General features: G+C 37.1%; 1 protein-coding gene and 1 long non-coding RNA gene across 31 annotated transcripts in view; one reads left to right on the top strand and one right to left on the bottom strand.

Annotated features, from left to right (window-relative positions):
* Window positions 1–23,350, bottom strand: part of EIF4G3 (eukaryotic translation initiation factor 4 gamma 3) — a 331,329-nt gene that overhangs the window by 99,941 nt on the left and 208,038 nt on the right. For 20 of the 26 annotated variants that reach the window (XM_077899276.1, XM_077899277.1, XM_077899273.1 and 17 more), the window contains 2 exons: window positions 15,303–15,411; window positions 9,158–9,997 (listed from right to left, as the gene is read on the bottom strand). In XM_077899276.1, the coding sequence (XP_077755402.1) occupies window positions 9,158–9,997; window positions 15,303–15,411 (949 nt within the window). Of the gene's footprint in view, window positions 1–8,921; window positions 9,060–9,157; window positions 9,998–15,302; window positions 15,412–23,350 lie in introns of those variants that run through there. The other 6 variants (XM_077899271.1, XM_077899255.1, XM_077899261.1 and 3 more) reach the window with 2 other exon arrangements.
* The window catches only part of LOC144314768 (uncharacterized), a 34,160-nt gene that overhangs the window by 8,890 nt on the left and 1,920 nt on the right, over window positions 1–23,350 (top strand). The window contains exons 4-5 of one of the 5 annotated variants that reach the window (XR_013380625.1): window positions 7,511–7,604; window positions 14,748–14,963. The exons of 2 other annotated variants lie outside the window; for them this stretch is intronic. This is a non-coding gene — a long non-coding RNA (uncharacterized LOC144314768). Of the gene's footprint in view, window positions 1–7,510; window positions 7,605–10,735; window positions 12,103–14,747; window positions 14,964–23,350 lie in introns of those variants that run through there. 2 more of the 5 variants (XR_013380626.1, XR_013380622.1) reach the window with 2 other exon arrangements.

Raw genomic sequence — 23,350 nt, 5'->3', positions numbered from 1 at the left:
AGACTCCAATGAGACCATCAGCATATTTTCTAAGTGTCTATATTGTATTTTACTGCTCTTTCTGCATAAACCTAGATATTTCTGCATTTTAATAAATGCTTTTGTATCCCTTCTACCATAATCAAAATAGCCTGCAATTGAAGGTAAGTCCAGCAACTGATGGAGAAATGTCAATCACTACAGCACAAATGGATAATTAGACAATAGACTGTAACACAAATAGCTATCTTTCTGTTTACTCAATGCCTGTCACCTCTAAATACAACGCTAAGGCTCAATTACATGAATATACAAAAAAACTGGATTAAAAAAAAAAAAACCTTCCATTTGATCATCAGTGAGACCACACTGCCAGTGCTTTGCAAGTGCCCAAGACTACTGAAACCTTAATCTGGAGGAGCCACTATGGGCAATAAAACACACTCTAGTGCAGCTCTGGTGGCTAAGTGGTTTGGCGCAGCCTTCAGCCAAGGGCATGATCTTGGAGACCTGAGGTGGAGTTCCGCATCGGGCTCACTGCATGGATCCTGCTTCTCCCTCTGCCTGCGTCTGCCTCTCTCTGTATCTCTCATGAATAAATAAAATCTTTTTTTTTTTAATTTTTATTTATTTATGATAGGCACACAGTGAGAGAGAGAGAGACAGAGACACAGGCAGAGGGAGAAGCAGGCTCCATGCACCCGGAGCCCGACGTGGGATTCGATCCCAGGTCTCCAGGATCGCGCCCTGGGCCAACGGCAGGCGCCAAACCGCTGCGCCACCCAGGGATCCCTGAATAAATAAAATCTTAAACAAACAAACAAACAAAAAAAAACCACACACACTAACACATGTGCTTCCTCATTTCTTCACCTTACCCATCCCTAGATTTACACATCTGTCCTTCTGATCATTGAGTTCCCAAATACTGTGAACTGATAGAATTATATTTAGGTGTTAAGAGTCAAGGAATTATCAGAATGGAAAACTTTGTGAAGAAAGGCATACTGAAAAAAAAAAAAAAAAAAAGAAAGGCATACTGAAAGAATTGTCAGAAGTTTAGCATAGGGTAGGCTGAGAAGAGAGCATCAAAGCAATGATGTGGGAATTAGCACCTATTAAACAGGTGTGAAGGACTGGCCAAAACAACGTAAAACTGGGAGAGATGAGGATTAACAAAGAACCTTAGCTGAAGGCTAACTCCAGTCTTGATGTTAGACCTTTGAAACAATTGTCTATACAACTCTTGGACCGATATAGCCAGAACCTATCTTCTCTGGAAGACTTTACTGGAGAGTTTCCAAGAGAAGTCTCAAAGCAGAGAGAGCTACAATAGCTGGGATAATAATCTGCTAGTCTATGAAATGTACTAGAAAGGTAAGGGGATTGAATAGTTGGGTGGACAAATGAATGGGATGGAGAGCTGGAAGGACAAGAAAGGCCAACCTGTAGGAGGACTTACCGAGGGTGGCTCAACTGAGGCAAAAATATGCAAGAACTAAGCTAACTAAGAACTAAGGAAATGCAGAATCATTACTTCTAACACACATATTCCTTATGTGTTTCATCCATAAATGCTGACATTCCTCACACAGCCCAGTCACGGGTTCTGTATTTGTGACATCAAACAATGCCCCTAGAACGGCTACTACAGTGGTGCATTCACTACCTAGCTGAGAACACCCTCTCAAACTTAGGTAAGACGTAGCTACTAGTAAAACAGTAAGAGTAAAAATAATACATATTCAGACATAGAATACATCAAAAGACAGTATGGCTTTTGGTTGTACCTCAACATTCCTCCATATCTGGTACTGCTGATTATGTTTTTGTTGAAATCTATGATTTAAATTTCTAAGCTGTAACTTCCCTAACTGGATTCAATTCAAGCTCCAGTGTTTTTAGCATTAAGTTCTTAAGCTGATGTCTCTGACAGATCGTTATATATGCTTGAAGTCCTATTCATTTTTAAAAAAATAGTAGCTTTATTGAGAAATAGTTAACATACTCTAAAGTCTACCTTTTTAAAGTATTCAATTTACTTGTTTATAACTGTAATGAAAAAGCTTCAGTCTTTTCACTTCTCTTTGTAGGGAAAAAGTCAGTTATTCCCTATTGTATGTTTCCTTTACCACTTGGAACACTTCACTTGACTTTTTTTTTTTTTTTTAAAGATTTTATTTATTTATTCATGACACACAGAAAGAGAGGCAGAGGGAGAAGTAGGCTCCATGCAGGGAGCCTGATGCAGGACTCGATCCCTGGACCGGGATCACGCCCTGAGCCAAAGGCAGGCACTCAATGGCTGAGCGACAGAGTTGTCCCCACTTCTGACATTTAGCATCAAATATGTAGGTTCCCCCCCATAACAAGCAATTCTGTGAGAACATGGGTGTCCTACAATTTAAACTCAATTCAAACACTATCAACCTAAAGATAGCGTCAGATCCCACAGGTTAGGGCTTGGTTCCCAAAAGACTGTTCTTTTCACTCCTACTTTAGATGCCTGTTGAAAGCCAGGTGACTGATCAGTATAGATCAGAAGTTCCAATGACGGGCAGCCGCGTGGCTCAGCGGATTAGCGCTGCCTTCAGTCCAGGTTGTGATCCTAGAGACCCGGGATCAAGTCCCACGTCAGGCTTCCTGAATGGGGCCTGCTTCTCCCTCTGCCTGTGTCTCTGCCTCTCTCTCTCTCTCTGTGTCTCTCATGAATAAATAAATAAAATCTTTAAAAAAAAAAAAAAAGTTCCAATCCTTTGGAACTTTTTCGATCCTGGGATCGAAAGTCCAAAAGGACTATCCTCTCCTCAGGTTTGATTAATTTCCTAGAGCAGCTCACAGAACTCAGGGAGACATGTACTTGCATTTACCAGTTTATTAAAAGATATGATAAAGGATCAGATGAAAATCCAGATGAGAAGGGATAGATAGGGCAAGGTCTGGGTGGGTCTCAAGTGCAGAAGCTTCCATCCCTGGAGTTGTAGTACATTACTCACTACTGGCATGGACACGTTTACCTGCCTGGAAGCTCTCGGAAACCCCTACCCCTGAAATTTTATGGAGGCTTCCTTACACAGGCATGATCAAACACTAAATTTCTTTGTATCCCCTCTCTTCCCTCAGGAGGATGGGGGATGGGGTTACAAATTCCAAACTTCCAGTGACTTGGTCCTTCTGGGTTACCAGCCCCCATCCAGGAGCCCACCTAGAGTCACCAAGAGACTAAGACGATCTTAGTGCTATCACTTACAATTTTACAAAGCTTTTAGGAGCCTTGTGTCATCAGTGGAGGTAAAAGATCAATATTAGAACAAGAGATGCTCCTAGTGTCCTTATTTAGTAAATTACATGGGTTTTAGGAGCTCTGTGCCAGTAACAGGGGTCAGAGAGTAATATATTTTTTCTACTGGGGCACGTGGGTGGCTCAGTCTATTAAGTATCTGCCTTCAGCTCAGGTCATGATCTCAGGATCCTGGGATTGAGCCCTGCATGAGGCTCTCTGCTTAACAGGGAAGTCTGCTTCTCCTCTTTCCCCACGCCCCTGCTCATGTGCTCTCTCTCTCACTTGCTCACTTTCTCAAATAAATTCTTAAAAATATACATATATATTTTCCTATTATCTCACAATGGCATATTCATAGAGTTGTGGAACGATCACCACTATCTAACTTGAGACATTTTCATCATCCCAAAAAGAAAGCTTATGCCCAAACACTCCCTCTCCACTCTCCTCAACCTCTGACAACTATGATTCTACTTTGTGCCTCTAAGAATTTGCCTATTCTGGATATTTCACATAAATGGAATCAATGATATGTGGTCTTTTGTGACTTTTCCATTTAGTATGATGTTTTCAAGGTTTATCCATGTTGTAGCATGTATCCATACATTATGACTTTCCATGGCAAAATAATATTCTGTATATATATATATACACCAAACCCCCCAATTTGTTTATCCATTTGTAAGTTGATGAACATTTAGGTTGTTTCCACTTTAGGGCTATCCTATTCATTTTTTTCTCTCTGCCTTTCTTCCTAATTTTCCTACTCATGACCTAAACAGGAAGTTAATAATGTTATTAGTATCCTCTCCTTAAATGCATGCCTAAAGCTTTTCAATGGTACATATTTTCCTTAAAATTCGCTGTTCTAAGCATACCTCCTCCCTTCCAAATAACTGCAAAGGTCACTGTAAGATGTGTCTGACCACTGTGAAGGTTAAATGACATGGGCACAAAAGCCTCTACTCAAGTTATACACACATAAGGGATTATTGTGAGAGACTTTATACCATTTCATACTCAAGATTTAATGAAGAACTTTTGAGATGGTATCATTTTGTTGAGCTTCTCTTCTTTGGAATATAAATTCCTAAGGACAGCGATAATGACACCCATTTATTCCATATAGTATTAGTACAGTTCAAAGGGAACATTTGAAAAAACAAAAACAAAAACAACAACAACAAAAAAAACCAAAAAGGGAACATTTGGTCCCTTAACACTAGCTGAAAATAGAATTATTAATAATATTTAATATTTAGAGTGCTTATTATATGTCAGACACTGTACTAAGTGCTTTACATATATCACATTTTATGTTCATTGCACCTTTATGAAGTAAATACAATTATCATCTTCAAATTCTGGACAAGAAAACAGATTCAGAGGTTAAGAAACTGGTCCATGTTCACAGAGACAGGGGAAAGGCTAAGGTGCTGGAGTGTGTGACTCTGTTGTCTTGACCACTACACTTTACTGATAGTATTGAGATTAACCAAATACACAAAAAGTAACATTCAAGTCCTATGCATAAATATTCAGAAAACTGCTACTACAACTAAATATAATGAAGATCTTGTAGTAAAGAGTAGAAGGGTAGAGTTTGTTTGAAAGGTGAATGTCAAAAAAAAAAAAAAAAAAAAAAGGTGAATGTCCCGCAATGCCACTCAACATCCTAAAGGGTTTAAGTAGAGATATGAAAAAGGAGTGGTGGAGCAGTCCCAGTGGCGCAGTGGTTTAGCGCCACCTGCAGCCCAGGGTGTGTGATCCTGGAGACCCGGGATCGAGTCCCGCGTCGGGCTCCCTGCATGGAGCCTGTTTCTCCCTCTGCCTGTGGCTCTGCCTCTCTCTCTCTCTCTGAATGAATAAATAAATATTAAAAAAAAAAGAAAAGAAAAAGGAGTGGTAAAGTCAGATCTATACTTTAAAGAGATGACTGTTTGGTGGAGAATGAACCTGAAGGGGAGCAAAACTGGACATGCCAGGTACATGAGAGGTCCTAAGGCAATGAGAGCAGGAAATGAAGAGGAGAGGACAGACAAATTCAACAACTGCTTCAGGTAAAATCAGAGAACCTTGTTTATTTTTTTTTAAAGATTTTATTTTTTTATTTATTCATGAGACACACACACACAGAGAAGCAGAGACACAGCAGAGGGAGAAGCAGGCTCCACAGGGAGCTGGACGCGGGACTTGATCCCGGGACTCCAGGATCATGCCCTCGGCCAAAGGCAGGCGCCAAACCGCTGAGCCACCCAGGGATCCCTGAGAACCTTGTTTAAATGATTTACATGAAAGATAAGTAATTCAAGGAATAAGTCCATCAACAGTGGCTTCAGGATTTTAGCTTATAAAGCCAGTGCCACTAACTGAGATAAAGGAACAGGTTTAGGGAACTAGGTGATTAGTTCAATAGGGGACATGTTCAATTAGAGATGGCTCTGCTATTTCCAAATGGAGATTTGGCAGGCACAAGGAAACAGAAGACAGAAACTGAGAAAAGAAGTTGAGGATGGAGACAAAAAACTTACAAGTTACCTGCATATACCACTGGGAGCCATCTACCATCAGAGTAGATGAAATCAACCCTGAAGAATGTGTTAAATGGTAACAGAATTAGAACATGATCCAAATATAAGGGAATTCTCTTGGTGATGGAACTGTTATGTATTTTGACTGTGGTAGCAATTATATGACTTTATATGTCTGTCAAAATTCACAGAAATGAATGCTAAAGGGGATGAATTTAATTGCAAAGAAATTATATGCAATAAATCTTACTATAGAAATAAAAAGAGAAAGCAATGAGTAGTGTTACATGTGGTGAAAAGACCATAAGATAGCAAGCTGGGAGCAAAAAGCAGATGATATTAGTTGAAGAGTGAAGAGAGGAGAAGAAATGATAGACTATTCTTGGGAAGCCTGAGTGAGACAAGGAAAGGAGAGTTTCAATGACAGCTAAATGGACGTGTAGGATTAAGGGAGTGTTTTCACTATGAGATAGACTTCAGCAGATTAACAATGACAAAGAAGTCACTGGGAAGGCAGTGAATATATAGGAGACTGCAAGGGACAACTAATAAACTAATTAAACTAATAAACTCCAATGAAAGTTTGGATGGAGCCAGGTTGGTAGCTACAGCAGAAGGCTAAAAAAAAAAAGGCATACTTAATGCACTCAATATTCTAAACAAAGATACAAGGTCATGTGCTGAGGGTGCAGAGGGCTGGGCTAAGGATAGGATTTTATAAAAGGCAAGTCATAAAAGGAATGGCTGGGGGCCATTGAGAAACAGTTCTCAAGACTACCATGCGCAGGATGCCTGGGTGGCTCAGCGGATGAGTGTCTGCCTTCAGCTCGGGGCATGATCCAAGTTCCAGGACCGAGTTCCACATCAGGCTTCCTGTAGGGCACCTGCTTCTCCCTCTGCTTGTGTCTCTGCCTCTGTGTCTCTCATGAATAAATAAAATTTTTTCTTAAAAAAAAAAAAGACTACTGTGTGCAAGGTAAAGGTCAGCACCGGAAAATGAAAGTGCTTTTAGCAAGGCTACGTTATCCTGGAAAGAGTTCTCTTGTCCAATAGAGTAAAGCATTCCCCCTAAACTGTCTGGATTACTCTGTCTGGAAGCAGGTAAGCGCAATGGTTTCTTTTGGAAGTAAATGAGTAAGTCTCGGGAAAAGTGGGCTAAATTCTAAACAAAGAATCCATGTCTATTCATGGAGACATGTATGACTCAATATCCAATGAATGAAACTTTTGAGATCATGTTGCAAAGAAATGAACTACTATAAATAGTAGGAAAGCGTATATCATATGGAGATGAGAGATTGTACAAGGGGCTTGCCAGAAGGCTTGGCACTTGAGTCTGTTCTGTTAGTACATTCCACCATCAGGTGTCTGGTGGGCTCAATCTGCAGCATATAAAAGAACTTGAGGGGTGACTCGGTGGCTCATTCAGTTAAGCATCTGCCTTTCAGCTCAGATCATGATCCCAGGGTTCTGGGATTGAGCACCACGTGAGGTTTCCTATGATTACTTTGTCTTTCTGTTATTTGTTTTTTTAAACATTTGTCTTCAATAGCTTCTCCTAATTGTGGAACTACCACATCAATAGCTGTTGGCTAACAATTCACAGGTGAGTATGTGAAAGGAGACAATGAAAGGTCAAACTATTGTTCTCCAACAAAGGAGTGTTCCTTGGAGGGCTTTCACCTTTAGTCATGTCCAAATTGTTTTTTTCATAAAGCCCGAGGTCATCACCCCACCAAGAAAGAAGATTCCTAAAACAGTGATGACACTGTGAATATACTAACTTGATAGAGGCCCATCTCGAAGAACAGGTGATTTACAATCATTTATGAAACATTACTCCCTGTCCCCACCACACCTTGCACTGTTATACCAGGTTGAACTAGATGTTCTATTGTTCCAGGAAACCAGACAACTCCCCTAAGATATTCAGGAGGAAACTGCCTCAAGAACTGAGCTGTATGGGAAAGTTGTATCTTAAAAGTAGGAATCAGGGTTTTTATTAAGTTTCACTATCCATTAGACAGCTCAAAAAAGACAAACACCAAGGATGTTGGTGACTAAAACCTTCCCATCCACTCCATTTCTAGAATAAATGCTGGGGAGCACACAATTCTCTATTTGTATAATTTAACCTGTGAGGTATAGTGAGAGCAAATTATATTGTGTGGGGCTCTACTGCACCAGATGATCTATGCTGACTTGTTAAAAGCCATATTCTTGTGGGCTACTGACTCTAGCTGATAGGCCTCAGATAATTTTTGATTAAAATTATAAAAATTCAGGGGCACTTGGGTGGTTCAGTCAGTTAAGCATCTGACTCTTGATTTCTGCTCATCATGATCTCAGGGTAATGAGATCAAACTACTGGGTCGGGCTCTGTGATGAGTGTGGAGCCTGTTTAAGATTCTCTCTCTCTCCATCTCCCTCCCCCCCCCCCCAATGCCAATTCACTGGTACTCTCTCTCTTTCCATCTCTAAAAAAAGGTGGGGGCACCTGGGTGGCTCAGTCAGATAAGCATCTGCCTTCAGCTCAGGTCATGATTTCAGGGGCCTGGGATCAAGCCCCCATGCATCAGGATTCCTGCTTAGCAGAGGGTCTGCTTCTGCTTCTCCCTCTCCCTCTATCCTCCCCCACCCCCTTGTGCACTCTCTCACTCTTTCTCAAATAAATACAATCTTAAAAAAATTTATAAAAATCCAATGGTTAGTTCCTAAGATTCTAGGTGATACTACATTAAATAATTAAATAATTTTGGACTGGGAAGAATAATATTAATGATAAAATTATTAAAGGGTAAAAGCAAAAAATGAAGAGCATTAAACTTTTCTGTGAGTTAATCAGAGAAAGCACATTTTTCAGAAGTAGTTATAAACAACAACTGTTGTGATTGCTATTTTTCTAAATCCCAGATTAAAGAAGAGATGAATTCCTTTAAGTTTAGGATAGACTGGGTTCTAAAATTTTGAGAAGATTAAGGACAGTATGCTTGTTTTAATTGGTTTCCAGCCCCAAAATGACAAAATTAACCACTGAGGAACTGATTCATATGAACGAGGCAAAAAAAAAACAAAAAAACAAAAAAAAAAACCAAAAAACAAAAAAAAAACACATGTACAGTGACATATACCTTGGAGGCATTTTGTATATTTGAAATTTCATTTGCATTTTTAGACAATGGAGTAACTCTTTTGCAGGCTGCACTAAAACATAAACACACCATTGAAGAAATCAGACTACGAATGTCAGCATTCATTTGATGTTTCTGGAAGTCAAGGAAAGTAGCCAATTAAAAAATAAGTCAAACACTGCTTCTTTTTCATGTTCAGCAAGCATAAAATAATTAATGGCACAACAGCTTACCTGGGCTGGGGCTCTTTCTTGAACTTAGGTTCTGAGCATCCAAAATCTCTTCTGTTTGCCCGTCTGCTTCTACCTCTATTTTGTTCTGAATCTCTTTTGCATCTTCACTAAGGCAAGTTCTTAAGCTCTCATCCTCTTCTAAGACCCTCTGGACTGTGGTGGGAACACCAGCAGTACCAATATTAGTGGCAGCAGCAGGAACAATGGCTGGTGTGGGAGGAGGAGGAGCTGGAGGAGTTGGAGGAGATGGAGAAAAGGAAGGAACTGTGGAAGGGGTAATGGGAGCTGGGACACACTCCACTTGCATTTCCTCTGGAGCATTTTCCAGAATCTCCAATTCAAGAGTCAATGGCAACACCTCCTGTTTTACTATTTCCACAATGCTCTCTGTGGCTGGTAATGTTTCACTAACTCCATTCATTTCATTAATTAGATTAGTACTAGAAATCAGTGGAATATCATTAGGTGCTACACTACAAGATTTCTTGCATATATCATCATCAATTACATCTATTGGTGATGGATCTGATGTCTCTGCGCAAGATATGGGGCTGGGTATAGGAACTGTGTCTTCTTTTGAGGAGGAGAATTCACACCGGTCATCTACAGCAGAGGCGAATATTGGCTGGCTACTAAGAGCAGCCGAGGTGGGGGAAGCAATTGTACTTCGAGCAAGTGGAGAAACAGTGGTAGGTGATGGAGGCAGAGGAAGTTCTGGCATGGATTCCACTGTAGTTGTCTCCAATGGCTGGCCCGCTTGTTCTTTCTTCTCTCCACTAAAGACTAGCCTAAGGACTGGGGAAGGAGACTTTAACACTGGATCGGGTTTTGGCTTCTCTTCTAGGGAAGAAAAAAACAAAAAGAGTTTAAGAATAATTCTTGGATCAGAGATTATACTATAGTATTTTGGGCCAGTTCTTTTCATCTCTTACTCAAAATCATGGGCAACAGAAGACAGACCAAATTATTAGAATTCTTCTGCCACTCCAAAAACACTGTCATATTTTCTAGTTATACCTTGTGTTAATTGGTCACCAATGAATATAGTTTATTATGGAGTTAAAGAAAGAATCAACAATTAACCAAATAATTCTATGAAAAAGAATACAACGGCAAAGTTCATCAAAACTGAAGCTAAACCGTTCCAGAAATGGAACTTTTTTTTTAAGTAGAGACTTTTATTTCTACTATACCTTTCTCCCTATAGAAGATTTTTCTACCAAGGATACACTATAATGGCAGAAAAGCTCAAGAACAAATAGGAGTAGATTAAACCATTATACACAATAAAAAATATTTAGCTTTCCTTTTTCAAAAGATGCATGTATATAGCCAGAAATAATGTGAAAACATAAAAATAAAAATTTATCTTGTAAAAAACATTCCTCAAGGAGAAACCAAGTTAATATTCAGATAATCAAGTCCAATAAAAAAGAAACATAATATATACACCTGAAATATTTGAGAATGTGTAATATGCTTATCTGTGTATAGATGAAAAAGAATGAGTGCAAGAGAAACTGATAATCACAATAAAGGTAAACCAGAAACATAAATTTCCATATTCTAAAATTCTAGGTAAACTGATAGGTAATTCATTCCTGGGAGGATGAAGCGAAAGGAGATTCAGCCCTGGTGCTTCTGTAGCATGACAGGCTCCACTGGAAAAACAGACACTGATGGGCATGTTCATCAAATGCAAACAAGAATTTTAAGCACTACTAAAAGATAATCTAAAGTGAAAGAGACTTCACTTTATGTGAAATCTTTATCCATCAGTGAAAATAAGTCTTCACAATAAATTATTGTATTTCAGTTTGTGATAGAAAATATGCTCGTTAATCAGAGAAACAGATGGTAAATATTACCATTAAGTTGTTAAAGGATAATTCATCCTTTAATATAATTCATCATTCATCATTCATTAATTGTTGTTCTTGGTCTTAAAATTTATTTTAATTTATGGGTGTTGAGATTAGTGCTTCTTAAATTGAACTTTATTTACTGTACAGGAGAAATAAGATTAGGCTCTCTGTCAAATCCCTCAGATTTAGTCGTCAGATTTCAAAGAAATCTGCCTATTTGTTATAAATATGTAAGATATATATGATAAATATGCATCTATTAAAATACCACTCATAATTTCCAAATCACTAGAGTAACTGCCACATGGGTCACCTACATTACATGAAAGCACACCAGGATAACAACACCCTTTATAAACACTGCATGAAAACTAGAAGCATTAAATAGTAAAAAGTAATTCTCACATTAATAACCTAGTAAGAGTATGTCAATTCTATTATTAACTTTGAACAGTAAAATTTCTGATACTAAAAAACAAAAGAAAACCCAGAACTATAGAAATTTCTACATATTCTTGAGAAAAATCTAACATGAAGAAATAAGAAACAAACAAACAAAAAAAAACTTGAGAGGTCCTCATTCTGAAATTAAACTCCTTTAATTCATTCAAGTTTTAATACAAAAAGCTGAAAAGTATACTACAGTAAATCTAAATAAAGATAAAGAACACTGATTTTATCTAAGAACTTTTACTATTAAGAGTATGCTTTGCAAAGCCATGATAGTTTGAAATCTAAGATACTGCATTACAAATATTTCTACCATTTGGTCATCTCTAGGAAATTGTGGGAACTCCATCTTTAAGAATTTTTTTTAAAGAAATAATCATGCAAGAGCGAGCAAATATATAGGTCTGGAAGATTTAAGGTTATTTATATTAACACTTTATAATAGCAATTAAAAACAGAAATAGACTAAGTGTCTAACATGAGGGATTTACTAAAGAAATAATAGCCTGGGCCATATAATGGTATATAATGGGATCATATAAAATAGGCTTTTAAAAGAAAAAGGATTTGGAAAGTTATTTATAATAAAAGATGTTTTTTAAAAAGCAGGGCACAAAACTCTATGTACAGCATAAGCCTAATTTGGTTATATATATATACACACACACACACACACACACAGACAGACACTACTAACATATGCATATGGGAAAGTCGGGAATCAAATTTACTAACAGTGGCTCTAGATAATGAGACAAGAGATATTTTTTTTCTTTCCACTTATCCAAGTTTCTACAATAAATGCCATATTTATAAGGACAAACTGCTCCCTTTATTCTCAAATGGCAGTGGAACCAACTGCCCAGATGGATGCCTTTTGGTTGTCAGGAGCCTCACATGATTGAGAAGGTGATACTATCATTTCCTGGGCAGAAACCAGGAATGGAAAGTAAGCATCCTGCAACTTAAGGGACTGTGTCTCACTTGACAGAGAACAGTCCTATCCTAAATGCCAGGGGGCCCCAGTTGAACAACATTGCTATAAATGGTTGAATTACAACAGAATATCACTCATTGAATACCTACTCTATACTAAGTGCTTTCGAAAGGCACTAAGGCACAAATAACTTTTATTTGTATTTCATTGTCCATATCATGTCCTCCGCACACTGGGCTGAATGTACCTACTCAAACAATGTCAACAATCAAGTTGTGTCTAGACATCATTAATGCCCACTGATGATTTTAAATTCACTCAACATTCAATGGCTTTCTCTCTACTCACCACAGTGAAGGTCTTCCCTGTGTCTTTATATCTTTATAAAGTACCAAACAAATGGGAAATGTCATATTTGTCTGGCAACATGATGTTCATGTACATTTCAGCTGTTCATATTATAAACTCTGAGAAAACCAGAAGTGTAATAATGGTAGCTAACGTTTACTAAGCACTTCTCATATGGTAGTAATCAGGCCAGACACCATATCCTTTAATTCTTGCAATCACTGCTGGGATAGAAACTATTATGTTCCTATTTTACAGAAGGGGAAACTGAGTATTTTATAGATTAAGTCTGAACAATAAGATGACCAAATCCCACATTTTTCCAGTTCAGGAGGAAAAAAACAAAGGTACATGGAAAAAGAAGTATTTAGGTAAAGAAAGCTGGCAGGAGACTTTGGAGCTAACATGAGATACTGTTACCCAATTAAAACTCACATTTATATGAGAGAAAAACCAACCAACCTAGAATGCAAGAGTCTATTATTTCTGAGGGTAATCCAGCATTCTTTAAAACAGTATATTTTTGCATCTTACTTTAATTTCAAAAGGAATGTAAAGAAACTTTTAAAATTTCTTAACTGTAAAAAATTCTTCTGAAAATTGGTGAGCCCTTTCTAATGTTATTTGAGCTTACACACATTTGGTTTAAAAATTACTCTGAAAACTATTCTATATGTTCGTTAGCTATGGGCACAATTAGAAACATAGTTAACTGAATTTTCTGGAAAGTAACTGGTACTAAGAGGGAAAGGGCAGAAGTCCCCCAGAGTTCGTTATAAGCACTATGAAATATATTTAAAAGTCAAGTTTTTCTTTCCATCAAGGAAACTGAAAACATTTTCAATGCACTCATATCTACATCGAACATCAATGTGGAATGTTTATTATTCAAATTTCTACTAAGCATAAAAAATTGAGAGAAAACCAAGAGTTCTGTGTTCTTCCTAATGGAAATCAAGGCCTAAAGATGGCAAAATGGAGTAGTTTCATAATCTAAAAATCATAGCAGAGCACAGCTATCATATTAAGACATCTTATGAATTCTCTATATTGTGTTCCAGCTGAAGTTTGCATATAGGATGGATACACATCATGAGGTCTCTTTGGATGTTAAGTATTCAATGTGCTTATCATAATTTTAACTAGCAAAAAAGATTAGTTGGCACAGTTGTAAACAATAATGTTTTGAAGAGAACACCTTGAAAATTATACTCTACTCTGAAAATATTCTGACTTTTGATCGAAAAGCGCTCTATCACTGGAGGCAGAAAGTGATCTTCCACAATGCCTACACCACGTGCACTGCTGCAAGGTGAATGGCTTTCATGTTAAAAAATTTAACTCAAAGTATGCATGAGTCTTTATGTCTGAGTACTGCTCAAGTATCTGACAGAGCAACTTTTAGAAGGATGGCAGGTTATGGTTTGTTATCTATTTTTTGGTTTGGAACAATCTTAAAAAAACAAAATATAGGATGTGTCTCTATTCAAGTTTACTAGGTTCCTCAATACTAAAGGGGAAAAAACCTATTATCTTTGTATGCTCTAGAATCCTGAAATCAAACATATGTTTCTAAGTGTGAAAAGCTGTAAAAAAAAAACCAAACACCCAATAATATATAATATTGCTTAGGTTATGTGCCAATTCCCAAGTACCTTTTAAAGAATAATTTTTAGAAAGTACGTTTACTAACTAACATCATATATGAAGGGATCTGGAGGAATGAATAATTCAAAAAATTTGAAATCACATATGCTTTCTATTCACTCTTATAATGAAGTCAGGAACGTTGTAAAAGCATGCTCTGAGTTCTATGCTTTCCCTGTGCCTAATAAGAACTGTTTCCCAATTCTGATTAAGGTCCAACTACATAACAAAGAAAGGCTGTGATATCCCATTTTCTGACATGAGCTTTCCCTTACAGTTTTCTATTTATAATTCAAAAGGCGATGTTGTGTGTTTATTTCAACAAGCATTTTACACTTGCTAGGTAAATGGGAGTAGAGCCCTCAGTATGATGAAGACACAAAGCATAATGACTCATTAAGACCAAATACTAGTGCATGATGGAACCAGGATAAACTCAGTACTATAGAACTGAAGCTACAGAAGCCAAATTTACATGAAGAAATATTTCATGCTTTTAAAAATAGCAAGATACACATGTTAAATATATAAATAAAACTGTGTTATTCTTGTAAAGGAATATATACTTTGATTTATTTCTTCAACCTTGTTCTCATCACTACCAAAAAACAAAACCAGTTTCAAGCAAATTAGGTTTTACCTATAAATACGTATCAAGTGAGGTATTAATTAAATATAGGGAAAAATTTTACTAATCAACCCTATTTTACTTTCCTAAAAGTAGAACACTTTCTTTTTTCTTTTTTTTTTTTTTTGAACACTTTATTTTCCATCTTGACACTTTGTTTACAAGTGGGTATCTAAATAATCCTCAAATGTTTCACTCCTGCCCTTAAATACTGAGTGCAATATATTTAATTTAAAAAAAAAATAGGAAAGAAAACAGTTATATACAAACCTTGCTTCTGATCGCTAGCTGCAGTGACAGGGGTGCTGGCAGCAAGATGAGTGCTCTCCACAGACCCATAAACCACAGGGCTGTGCTCAGGGACCTGGCTGGGCAGCTGCTGGGATTTGAAGTACAAAAAAGGGTGATAATGAGCGTGCGAACATAAAAACTAGCAACATGGAACCCAAGCAAGTGAGGAACACAGAGTAGAACAGATCATAAAATTAAAAAAAAAAAAAAAAAAAAAAAGGGAAAGCAAGGAAAAAATATATAGGCCAATTTAATAATTCAGAAAGGACGGGAAGAAAAGGAAAGAGGCAGCAGAAGAGGGGAAGGAAAAGAGAGGATTACTATTAATCACAACAAGAACAAATAGCACAGAAATCATTAATATAAATGAATTCTTTGGGGCTCCTTCTAAGGACAAACACACTTTCCACCTAATGGGAGATACATCACATCTAAGAGAGAATTTAACCTCCTCCCAGTCAAAGACCAAAGGTATCTGGTCAACTTCACTTATTAACTACCTAGCAAAGTAGTTCACTGGATGAAAGCTAGACAAACTAAACACGATGGGTTTTAAAACCAGTCACGGTTTGATTGATTCAAGAAAACAATACTGAAAGATGATTCTTGTAATCTGTCCATATAATTACACAGGTGAAATGGAACTTGTGAAGTATCTAATGGCATTTTCACCTTAAAATATCTTCAGATTCTGGAACAAGGACGGTATCTTTTCAGTGTCAGAAATCTGAGTAAAATATCTGTTTTTCAGAGCTAAGAGGAAACTCTTCATTTTCACTTAGCCACTTTATGAGAATCAAAAATGGCCATGAAATCCTAGTAGAGTTGGTTGAAAAAACTGCAGCTATTGTTCATCTTAGTAAGCAACAAGAATTGCACAAGGAAGGACAAGAACACTCATTCTACATCACTTTCCATGCAGCTATGGTGCTCTGGATTTGAGGGTTACAAAAAAGCCACAAAATAAGCAATGTCTCTTCTCAGAGATCTCAGGTCATTTTTTTGTTAGCTATAATTTCCCCTACATTGAATTCTATCAGTGCTATCAGAACAGAGTCCCTGCACAACTCTGATTTTCTGTGTGTGTGAGTGTGTGTGTGTGTGTGCGTGTGTGGTGCTTTAGACATGAAGTAGACTTAAGGTGAGAATGAATCTGGGATGAGTAGGGCCACTTAAAAAAGTGAGCATTAATAAAAAATATTTTCAAATCAGTCTCACCGAGAATAGGAATATAAAATAAATCAGACACATACCATATATCATTTAAATAACTGATTTCCAAAATTTACAACATGTAATTTACATTTGATTATATCTGGACTATATAGAGTAACAGACAGGAATAGGGAAAATGCACCTAATTCATTAGACTATGACAGTGCTCATATTCCAAATTATTTCCAAATGAAGAATACTGAAATTATAAAAAAAAAAAAAAATGAACAGTTACTGTTTTCACTTTGAATCATAGCCAAATAAATGAATAGTACTGCCATGATTGCTCTGAATGTTTAGTTCCAGTGGGAAAAAAGTTGTGTTATTAAAATTCAGAAATTAGGACCTCTTCATAGGTATAAGTGAAAATACAGATTTGTTTAGTTCTATGGCTGGAAATAGTTCTAGAAATTAGGAAAGGATCTAAAAGTTATATAGCATTTATTAAACAGGAAATAAAGACATGTAAATTATATTATTTAACTAAAAGGAAGAAAATATAAACTACTCCAGTTGCCTGGAAAATTAATAACAAAAAAATGAGTAGTTGTTAAAAGCAGGTCACCAGAATGACAGCCATACATACATAAAATGAGATGTTTAAGATAGTGAAAGGTTACTGATATCTATACATCTGTATTGATCAGAGAGTTTTTCAAGGTCAGATTAAAATATCTGGAATCATATTTAAGAGACAACTGCATAAACATTTTTAATTAACAAAGAGGGCAGCCCTGGTGGCACAGCGGTTTAGCGCCGACTGCAGCCCGGGGTGTGATCTTGGAGACCAGGGATCGAGTCCCACGTCGGGCTTCTTGCATGGAGCCTGCTTATCCCTCTGCCTGTGTCTCTGCCACCCCCACCCTTCTGAATAAATAAATAATTCTTTAAAAAACAAACAACAACAACAACAACAAAAAAGAACTAGGAAGATTTTGTGTATATTTGTGTATAAACATTTATGGGAAAGGACTGAGATAACATGCTATTTAAATCCCAGTTCCGGGATCCCTGGGTGGCTCAGCGGTTTGGCGCCTGCCTTTGGCCCAGGGCACGATCCTGAGGACCCGGGATCGAATCCCACGTCGGGCTCCCGGTGCATGGAGCCTGCTTCTCCCTCTGCCTGTGTCTCTGCCTCTCTCTCTCTCTCTCTCTGTGACTATCATAAATAAATAAAATTTTAAAAAAATTAAAAAAAAAAAAAAAAAAAGAGGAATACAAATCAAAACCAGAAAGAGATATCCCCTCACAGAAGTCACAATGGCTATTATCAAAAGGACAAGAAATAACAACTGTTGGTGAAGATGTGGACAAAAAGGAACCCTTGTGTACTGCTGGTAGGAATATAAATTGGTATAGTCACAATGGGAAACAGTTTGAAGATTCCCCAAAAAATTAAAAATAGGGGCACCTGGGTGGCTCATTCAGGTAAGCCTTTCCCTTTGGCTGAGGTCATGATCCCAAGGTTCTGGGATCAAGCCCCACATCAGGCTCCCTGTTTCATAAGGAGCCTACTTCTCCCTATCCCTGACACTCCCCCTGCTCATGCTTGAGCTCTCTCCCTGTCAAATAAATAAATAAAACCATTAAAAAAAAATAAAAATAGAACTAAGATATGATGCAGCAATTCAACATTTGGGTATTTAGCTAAAGAAAACAGAAACACTGATCCTGGGTGGCTCACTCAGTTAAGCATTTGATTCTCGATTTTGGCACAGGTTTTGATCTCAGGATTGTGAGAATTAAGCCCTGCGTGGGGCGTCAATCTTAATGCAGAGTCTGAGATTCTTTCCCCTCCATTTACTTCCCACTCTGCTCCACCTCCAGCTTGTGCATCCTCACTCTCTCTCAAATAAATAAATAAATAAATAAAATCTTAAAAAAATAAGTGGAATGTAGAATTCCGGAAACAAACTCAGAGGTGTGTGTATGTATGGATGTGGGTGTATATTTATATATAATATATAATTTATTTAATATATATTTATTATAAGCTATATAATATATAATTTTAATATATACTCATAAAATATATTATATAATGATATATATAAATAAATGTATATTTATTATGTATATTTTATAGTATATAAAATAATCTCTCTAAGCAAGGAAGCAATGGCAAAGTATTCAATGAATAATACTGAAAGAAAGGACAAGCCATTGGTTAAAAAAAAAAAAAAAAAAGGTTAAAACACAATCATCAGGATGCCTGGGTGGCTCAGTGGTTGAGCGTCTGCCTTTGGCTCAGGGTGTGATCCCAGAGTCCCAGGATCAAGTCCCACATCAGGCTTTCTGCATGGAGCCTGCTTCTCCCTCTGCTTGTGTCTCTGCCTCTCTCTTTCTCTCTGTGTCTCTCATGAATAAATAAATAAAATCTTAAAAAAAAAAAACACAATCATCACACTAGGAAAAAAATATTACATAAGTCAAAAAAAATTTCTGATGAACACTTAAAAATCAGAAAAAAAATCATCGCCCCAAAACAAATGTGTTCAAAATACATAATAATTCATAAACACACAAATAACCAGCAAACATCAAAATTCTCAGCTCTATAAATCAATAAATAAAAATGAAATGGGATTATATTTAATATATCAAATAAGGAAAAGGGTTCTTCCTTAAAACTGCTGGTCAGAGATTAATTGGTAAATTTCTGGAGGATAGATAACATCATAACCCAAAAATAAGTCCACAAAGTTGTTCGTTACAGTATTGTTAGTATTAGTGACAAACAGGAAAATACCCATTCATTAAATAAACAAGGGTATATTCAAAGAAATACCATGTAGCCATTAAAAATTGTAATAGTAACCTGTAGTCAAACATGAACACTCCTAATGACCACTGAAAAAATGGTATTTATAAAATGGAAAGAATGAATCCAGACATATTAAGTTATAGATATTGATGTGCATATATGCACTACAAATGTCTGAAAGGATATTCACCGAAAAGTTAACAAACTCTCAGTAGTAAGATTTAAGGCTACAATTTCTTCCTTTACTATTCTTTTCCAATGAAGATTTATAATTTATATACATACAAAACTGAAGTATTTTAACTCTGAAAATGTATTTTCCATAACAGAAGTAAAGCTTGATGGTTTCTTGTAATTTCTTTTTTTTAAAAAATTTTAAAAAGATTTTATTCATCCATTCATGAAAGACAGAAGAGAGAGAGAGAGAGAGAGATGCAGAGACACAGGCAGAGGGAGAAGCAGGCTCCATGCAGGGAGCCTGACATGGGACTTGATCCCGGGTCTCCAGGATCACACCCCAGGCCGAAAGCGGGGCTAAACCAAGGTGGCGCTAAACCGCTGGGCCACCAGGGCTGCCCGGTTTCTTGTTAATTTCTTATAGAACTTCCTGTGACATCTACAACTACAGACATTGTAGTTATTGGATGACTGCAAGCTGCAATACCACTGTTCAGTGTCCGACTGGGAGTAGGTAGTAAGGGATAGGAATTGTACTACACATATACAAACTCAAGTCACATTTTCATTATAATTAGGATTCAGATTAAATCACACCACTGTAACAGCAAAAACTTTAACAAAATTTAGTGAAGAACTATAAAAAAACATCATTCAAGTTCAGTGAAGAATCACTGAACAAAAACATAAAATTGAACATCAATGTGTCTCATAAGTGGATCTTCATTGGGATGTCAAAAACAATTTAAAACATATTTGCTCCACCAGCTTCCAAAAAGATATCGTATCTCAAAAGTCACCTTGTGTCAAATTTTGTTTTCTGACTTTAGGAAATTCCCATAGGCACTAAAGCCGGACAATCTTAGTTTTATTAAAAATTCAGGTGTTTATCAAACCCTGTTGGAGACAGGCTTGATTAAATCAACAACCCTGCTTTATAACTCTTAAGTAGGACTCTCTGACTGTCCATGTTCAAATTTCTTTTCAACAAAAAAATAGCTTAACACTAGCTACTAAGGGTCTTTATTCATTTTGACATCTTATTTAAAACTTTTAAGAAAATCAAGCTCCACCTGGATACCTGTTTAAAGTTTATAACACTCTCCATACTATTGAAAGGTATATTGAAAGGTCTCAAATTTACAAACCCAAGATCATGTGTCCTATGGACTGAGCCAGCCAGGAACCTCAAAAAGTATTGTTATTAAGTCAGAAGAAATTACTAATGATAAATTGTCTTATTAAAGATGAAAAATGATGTGATTTAATTTAATGACCACTATTCTTTATTGCAGATAGCAGTAAAGCAAAAACATACCATATGTTTCAAGGTAGAGAAGGATATTAACTCATTAGTGCTATGACTGAGTCAACAAATGATATTTTAAATTTATTTCTTTTAGGTTTTATTTATTTATTCACAAGAAACAGAGAGAGCGAGGCAGAGACATAAACAGAGGGAGAAGCAGGCTCCCTATTGGGAGCTTGATGGCCACATGCAAGACTCGATAAGGAGGGGATAGGGATCATGGCCTGAGCCGAAGGCAAGACGCTCAACCACTGAGCCACCCAGGAGTCCCAACAAATGACATTATAAAAGCTAAGACTGAGGGCGCCTGGGTAGTTTAGTTGGTTAAGCATCTGACTCTTGACTTTGACTCAGGTCATGGTCTAAGGATAGAGAGATTGAACTTGGTATGGGCCTTTGTGCTCAGCAGGGACTCTGCTTAAGATTCTCTCTCCTTCTCCCCCCTCTTGTGTGTGCCCGTGTTCTTGTTCACTCTCTCTGAAATATATACATTAAAAAATAAAAGTTAACACTGGGTTTGTTGATATTATATGGGTGTCTCCTCGAAATTCTTTCTGCAAGAACTTACCTACTTACTATATACAGATTACTTGTATCATTGTCTAAGCTTCAGAACCTAACTTTAAAAAACAAACAAAGAAAGGTTTTTATTTAATTTATTCATGAGAGACACACAGAGAGAGGAAGAGACACAGAGGAGAAGCAGGATCCTCGTAGGGAACCCGATGCAGGACTTCATCCCTGGACCTAGGATCACGCCCTGGGCCAAAGGCAGATACTCAACCACTGAGCCACCCAGGAGTTCCACTCCAAAACCTAACTATTATTGCTAAAACTATAGAACTAATTAACAAATGGTCAGAATTTAAGGTTTCCAGGTATCAAGTTAATAAGAAGCTCTTTAAAAGACTGAATGACTTGCTGACTTTGGCAATTTTCCCAAATGACAGGAGAGGCTATATATCTTTCCTAAGATATGCCAGCAATCTGAAGTTTCCAACCTTTACTCTATCCCTACACCCTGTGGCATAGGACTCTCTCACATGTTGTAATAGTACTTCAATATAAGAGTAATGTGTAAAACGGGGGGAGGGGGGAAGGTAGTAGGGAGAGGAAGAAATATATATAAAGTAGTTCATTTAAAAAAATTCAGTGATTTTGATTCCCCACCCCAGCCTTTGGAAGTAGACTATGGAAGTAGCAGCCTTTGGAAGCCTTGCCTATATAGCATTATGTATTTATTTTTACCCTAAAGGGTCCCCTAAAAACTTTAAGGCATCTAGCACATTTCTTAATGCAGAAATGTTCCTTGTGCCTTATCGCTATCAACAACAGAGACATAGGTGAGAGACTGTGTTGCTGAGGTAAAATAACAAAAACATCCCCCTTCTTTCCCATTTTAACATTTAAAAGATAAAAGGGAACTCTGAGATTACTTACTATAATCCCTCATTTTACTTATTAAAAAAATAGGGGTTAAAAGGACAACGTTCTGACCTAAGGTCATAAATTTAAGTGACATAATGGAGACCTGCAGCAAGTGTTCTAGCACTCAAAGAGGTCTACCCATGCACCTCCATCTGTATTGTGTGATCACCTAAATGGGCACATGCATACATATAAAAATATGTTTTATTTATTCGAGATATAAAATCTTTAGAAGTTATTCCATAGATCATTTTAAAACTTACAAAGCAGGACAATTCTAAATTTAATCTACTCTTTAGGGCAAACACAGTAGCAGCAAACCCTGTTTCTCCTCTCCCTTCTTGTCATATACACCTACTACAGTTCCTCTAAATTAACTCCTTATCTTGAATGCTTGCCAAAATGAAACTCATTAACCCCCTCTTCAAACATCCCTGTGTATACTCCATGCTATACTTTACTATAAATGCAGGGATCTCTGATGAAAAATAAACAGCAAAAGGATTTCTATAGCCTAAAGAGGGTAGGGTAGCAAGCTGGTTAACATTAAAAAAACAAACCACAGGGAATTAAAATGCAAGAAGATATACTAAGACATGTTCAAGTTGAGAATTCAAATACGAATCAACAAAAATATTTTTAATTAATGTGGGAAAACACAGGAGCGCATGGTGGCTCAGTGGTTAAATGTCTGCCTTCAGGTCAGGTCATGATCTCAGGGTCCTGGGATTGAGCCCCCCATCAGGCTCCCTGCTCCGTGGGAAGCCTGCTTCTCCTTCTCCCTCTGCTTCCCACTTCCCGTTTGCACACTCTCTGTCAAATAAATAAAATGTAAAACACACACACACACACACACACACACACACACACACACACACATATATATGTGGGAAAACACAGACCAAACTTTATTGCCCTAAACAACCAATTCCAGGTTTTTCTGTAGTGTATGCCCTTATCTAACTGTGCACATAAAGTAGATAGCTTAAAATGTATAAATGTTACCTATCCCATGTTCACTTCCAGGTTGGAAATTAAATAAATTTGCACATTTTCGAGGGGCTCTAAACTCAGCCATGTATTTGTGATCCCAATTTTTAAGAACATTTTAAAAAACTTTTTAGTTCATCATTC

The sequence above is a fragment of the Canis aureus genome, chromosome 5 (assembly GCF_053574225.1).
Source record: "Canis aureus isolate CA01 chromosome 5, VMU_Caureus_v.1.0, whole genome shotgun sequence".
NCBI classification, from domain to species: domain Eukaryota; kingdom Metazoa; phylum Chordata; class Mammalia; order Carnivora; family Canidae; genus Canis; species Canis aureus.
Note: the sequence above shows the minus strand (reverse complement) of the source record. Positions and strands in the feature narration are given on the sequence as shown.